Source organism: Lithobates pipiens, unplaced genomic scaffold (assembly GCF_037356315.1).
Source record: "Lithobates pipiens isolate NorthernLeopardFrog02 unplaced genomic scaffold, aLitPip1_a1.2 Scaffold_18, whole genome shotgun sequence".
NCBI classification, from domain to species: Eukaryota; Metazoa; Chordata; class Amphibia; order Anura; family Ranidae; genus Lithobates; species Lithobates pipiens.
Genome location: NW_027507758.1, coordinates 266,231,735 through 266,237,734, shown reverse-complemented (window position 1 = coordinate 266,237,734; position 6,000 = coordinate 266,231,735). Strand labels below are relative to the sequence as shown.

Below are 6,000 nucleotides of genomic sequence, written 5' to 3'. Positions count from 1 at the left end.
CCCGCATTGCTGGACTGCGGGACAGGCGAGTGTCTGATTATTAAAGGTCAGCAGCTACACTTTTTGTAGCTGCTGACTTTTAAATGGGTGGAACTCCGCCTTAACTACTTATAAATATTAAAAGTAAATTTTATATTTCTTAAGTTAAACAGCCATTCTAAATGTTATTTCTGTTCCGTTTGAAGGGGTCTATCATTAAATCACCAAAAGTCTTTCAGTAAGCAAACATTTTGAAAAGATGCATTGACCAGTGAACATTCACCCTAGATGGGCACGCAGGAATGTGCGTGTTAGGTGCAGTCCATGTAGACAGGATCAAGGTGACAGCAGCAGTCTCATCCTTCTCCAACTAAGCCACTGACAGATGATTCTGACATGCTTCGCTCCTCTAGTAAAAAAACAAAAAACTGTAAAGTTAAAATCCCTGATGATTCAAGCAGTGCAAGCACTACTCAGTGTTCTAAAATGATACCATGATTGTTGTACCAAATGCACCAAATGGCAATAAGGCCCATTTCTTACTTGGCTTTCATTCAGATTGCCGGGGGAAAAAAAAAGAAAGACTGCTTGCATTTTTTTTTTTTAGGATCTAAACATGACAGATCAGAGGTAGCCTGATGTAAATGGACACAAATCCTTTTTACATCCAGACAACCAGAGCCATCACAGGTTTGCAGATGTCTACTGTCAAAATGTAGACCGAGACTTTACAGGCACAGATGTCACAAAACTGACATCTGTCCTGCTCAGCTGCAAAACAGCAGGGGATCTTTTTCATGGATCCCCTGCTGGATGGAGCTGACAAAACCCATGTGAAAGGACCAAAAATAAGTTGCTAACAAAGCCATAAGTTATGTTTATCCTTTCCTCTGCTCTATAACAGATCTAGGGCCTAATGCCAAAGAGATTTTATAAAAACTTTGAAAGTTTCAAATGATAATAAGCCCCTTCAATCACCAAAATGGAGTTTGCTACTGCCATCCAGGAGGACAGAAACTGATCAGCAGCTCTTCACCTTGAAGCATTGTTTGTCAGTGAGGGACAACCGTATTAGAGCTCACAATCTACTGTAAATACTAAATTAGATAAAATGAAATAGGAAAAGTCATAAATGTGTCATAAATTTGCATTTTAAAAACTATATCACACATACACGAGTTATTAAAAGTGCATGCAATTACAAAAGGATCTATAAACATTATATTTAGATAAATTCCTCAATAAAGTGCACCCTAGATGAAGCAAAATACTTGCAGTTAGGTATAACGGTAATAGACAAGGAGAAAGGGTAAGAAGAAAAGGCTTATTTTGGCAACTTCACAGGTCAAAGGATCGTGCGTCATCTCACATCTGTCAACTATACTTTCACCTGGGTGTTCTGCTGGCAGATCTGACACTCTTTGTGTGATCATATACGTACAAACTTAAAGTGATACCATCAGAAAGGGAAAGTCAGCTGAGGTTCCGCTCATTCCCATACATTATGAGCATTTCTGCAGTGACAAGTGATGCACTTGGGGGGTAGCAGAACTGGGAACATGACTTTTAAACATAGAGAAGCCACCTTAGTGCCCCCCAATACCTTTTAAAGACACAATCTATTGAAAATAGATTAAATCCTGACTTGGAAATGTAATGGATGATGCATGCAGCAGTGTGAGTGGATGGTAAGCATTATAGGCCAGCTACTCTTCTACTACTCCTTTATATAAGTATGCTTATTCTGAAGGGGACTGCACATAACTGAGTATAGGGTAAGTGCAGTTAACGGTCTGACATAACACAGTTGCTGTGTGTATTGTAAAGTATTAATAGCTTGCTAAATGCTTTCACACATTACTTGGAATTACTTTGAATTACTTTAAGTACACATATGTAGGCCCTGATACTTTAGAGACCCCTATACCACTACAAAATCTGAACATATGAAATGTTTACACCAATCACAAAACATAAAAAATATTAATAGCACGTCATGTAATGCCACAACAGGAAGGAATGTTCTCTTTAAATCATGGGACAACTCACACACCTTGAATCGGATATTTATTTTATTTCAAATTGATTTTCCGAGAGCCCAAAGCTTACAGTCCTGTAAACATCACGATACACATTTCGATACAATGTGCCAATCATAGGTGTTCTTTACCTGGACCACAACGTTTTAACTTCTTGATCTCCCATTAGGAATTTTTCTAAAATGTGGCCCAGGGCTCGAATCTAGCTTGCCTTGATTCCCACAAGTTGTGAGAGTAATTTGATCCATAGGTACAAGTGTTTGTGGAAAACTTTACATCACTTTGGTCCGGCTTTTAAAGATGGTCCAGAACCAATCAGTCACATAAACTTGAGTTCACCAGTATGAGCACAACAAAACATCTTCAAAACATTGCTCTTGGGTTAATGCAAAAAACAGATGCCTCTTACTTACACTCAATACATACAAAAATAAACTGCCGTCAATTTCAGCAAAAAGCTTTCCCCAGGAAAAATGACTGTTCCTTCAGCCGTCAAAAGAAAGGAATGTAAATAAGCAATAAATACAGAGTGTGCTTCTCCATATTGACATATTTACAATTGACTCTTTGGCTTATGTTAGGGATTTGTTTTTTCCAAAATAATATTTATGGTATGATCCAGCCATCAACGTATGAAAAAAAATAGTAAGCCAAGTACAGATCGGTGACACTTAAAATGTAAAGAGAATTTACCGCCAAATCTGCACGGCTTTCCTTTGCATCTTTTTTTAAACAAATTTTATTATAAAAAAAAGAAAAAAAAGAGAGAAAACTGCCACATTGTAAATATAGACACATGCAACATATTGGCTCTAAAGTTGTCTCATGAGACGGCTGCAGATACAAATACATACAAATCCTTGTGACGTAGAGACTTGTCCTGCTTCTGCCTCCAGCACTGTGTGTAATAATGTGGCACTAAATCCATCAATATCTATACAGTCATAAAAACAGTTCAAGTTCTTTTTATGAAGATACAGAAAGTCATAAGAAAAATACTTTCTCTTCGTTTAATTTTTTTTTTTAGTTTTTTTGTTTAAAACTTTTAAGGTCCAGTGTAAAAATCCTCCTTTGCACAGCTGGAGTAATATCTGTCCAAACATTAGGTGCAGGTTGGCACATCCAACTATGACGATTCAAGGTATTCTAATGAAACATCATAGCAGAAACGGTATTGTTCCTGTTAAAAACAAAAAGGAAAAGAATAGTGGGTACCACCTTACAACAGTTATCAATTAAGACCATTCATAAACGTTTACAATGACCACTAGTAGAATCTAAAGAAATGAGTTAAAAACAGAAACTTTTTACTCGAAAGATATGATGGCATTCACGTGGTGTACAGATGTCCAAGCTAACCAACATGATACGATCTTCCATGATTTAATCACTAGCTTTTTAAACACAATTTTTTCTCTTGGCATTTATATTTATAATGGTGGCTTTTATCTATAATGTGCACCTTTTCTTTCTCCATCTTATATATTTTGATAAATACCTGGTTGATGTTTCCATTTCCAATGTCCTCCCTCTTCTCAGTGTCAACAAAATAGCAATCGATTAGGTGGCTGTTGCATTGTCACACATTCTACACTTGCTCCACAATGTCTTTTCAGTGCCTTGACTACTCTTTTTGAGCTGCCCCTTGTGACATTTCACATCAGCTGGGGGGGCGATTCCAAAAGTAGAACTGTAGCAGTAGTCATGATTGAGAGAGGATTTCTCTCCCAGATTTACTGGTCTTATGTTTTACACAAAGCTGCTGGAAAAATCAGTCTGTGAACTGTCCCTACAGCCTATGCCTAGTGGGAAACATAAGACCTGTAAACCAGGGAGAGAAATACCTCCTAAATCATGACTGTGTGAGCATTCTACTGAAGTGTACTGTAGTGATGTTGCAGTTCGAATTTGAGGTCTCAAGCTAGCTCCGCTTACCGATCTTACACAGCGGTGTTGAGGTAATGAAATATGGTTTACAAGGCATTAAAAAGGTATTTGGAAATGTTTCTTTAAACTGAGACAGGCATCCAGGTTTAATGCTATATAAACATAGTATAAACTGAGAATTTGCAGTGGGTTTAATATCAGTTTAATCCTACTGACCACACAACTTTGGACCTGTAAACCTGAAAAGAATGGAACTTAAACAAGTGGTGGTTTCATCTTTTTCGTCTGGTCGGCAAGTGAACTAAGAAATCATTTTTACTCATAAAAAAAATGTATTGCCATTCAGATTACATTTAATATAACTATATCTGGAAAATAAGGGTGCAAAACACACAGGAAGTACATGCATGTGCATCTGCAGTGGTTAGATGACAGCACACTTTCTTTTGGATTGTGAGTGAGGAAAAACTATGATTTCTAGGAATTTGCTATATACAAATTTAGCGTGTCAGTGGGTATGGTTAACTAGTAACTGGATTTAATTTCCATTCCAGTGTTTACTTTCGGTTTTCCTTATCTTCTGAACATCCTTAAGGATGAGCTCCGGTGTGTTCGCACACCCCACACTACGCTAATCACAGGCAGCAAGACATCGCGCAGCTGCAGAGATTGGGGAATGTCTCACTGCCTGCGATTAGCGCAGCACCGACTTCACGGTGGGCTCTGCACGTGGGGTGTGCGAACACGCCAAAGCTCATCCTTAATACTATGGGGCCCATTAATGAAGCAGTGGTATAGCCTTATGGCCTTACTAAAGTTTTGATGCAATGGTATTTAACTTTCTCCTGGGTTTCCAAATACATTTCTGAGCACTTCACCCCCATTGCTTTTGAGGTTGTGAGCAGGAGAGAACTATGTGACATATAAAATGGACATGCCCTAAAGCAAAAAGGCTGTGGATTAGAGTGCACTTGTGAATACATACAGTTCTTGATTGTAAATTGTATAAGGATCCAGTTGACACCTTGCAAAATATGCCCCCTCTACATCGCAAAACAGCCAAATTATAGGCTTATTTTTTATTGCCACCAAACTATTGCTCACTCCTGAAGATCTTCCTCATTGAATTTCCAGGGGGTTAAAGTCCTCCAAACGATACAATGATCAAAGAAATTGACTGCCATTTCGGAGTATAAACATAGTCAATTTTGGAAAATTTGGACCCCATGGATAAATTATTCCCGACCTGATCAGACAGTGTTACATCTCAGACTTTCCTTTCATAGGCATATGGGGTCCTGTGGTCCCAGGGATGGGGGATTATCTCCTCAATTGTGCAATGTCCCTTACCCACTTCCTTTCTTTCACTTCTTTCTATTTCCATTTCCACTCCCTCTTTCCATTTTTTTCTCTTATTATTCTTTTGTTGTTTCTTTTTCTAAGAACTTGTACCCAAAGAATGGCCTGAAGAAGCAGCACATGCTCCGCAAACGCATCGCTATGTTCTTTTATTACTTCCGGCTATGATGTCATGTCCGCCGGGCTCATCGTTACAAGGACTCACTCAGGAAGCTCTGGTAGCCTTCAGCGCTTCATACAGCCTGGACCACAGCCATCTATCTCTGGTGGATAGATATTGGGACTTTTGCTGACAAGGATATTCTATACCCAGCGTGACATGCTTGAGTTTCATTCTCTTTTGTGAGTGATAGTCTTTTCTCCATGTTAAAGTAATTTTAACTGCTACACATAGTTGGTGCTGGTCTCTCCCTCTTTTTGCCTACAGAGCTCCTTCTGGCTCCTTAGACTGAGCTGCCATGACAGTGAGCACCTCCTCACATTGACTATATTAGATTTGGACATTTTAATACTTGTGGACGTTAACCCCACCTAGCTTCCCTGATTTGTGCCAATTTTTCCTTGTTTGTATCTTTTGAGAAATGGCCTGTTCAGTTAGGTAATGTATTGTACAAATTATATGTATGCATATTGGTTTATTACTTTTATTTTTTATTTTTTATTTGTATTACAAAACCTTTTGGTAACTATATTGAACAGGAACATTAAAAAAAAAAAATGCCAGAAGAGCTTGGTC

General features: G+C 38.3%; 1 protein-coding gene across 22 annotated transcripts in view; it reads right to left on the bottom strand.

Moving 5' to 3' along the window:
• Positions 1–2,033: 2,033 nt before the first annotated feature.
• Positions 2,034–6,000, bottom strand: part of PTPRK (protein tyrosine phosphatase receptor type K) — a 596,872-nt gene continuing 592,905 nt past the window's right edge. For all 22 annotated transcript variants that reach the window (XM_077486902.1, XM_077486901.1, XM_077486909.1 and 19 more), the window contains one exon: positions 2,034–3,198. In XM_077486902.1, the coding sequence (XP_077343028.1) occupies positions 3,145–3,198 (54 nt within the window). In that variant the 3' untranslated portion in view covers positions 2,034–3,144. The remainder of the gene's footprint in view (positions 3,199–6,000) is intronic.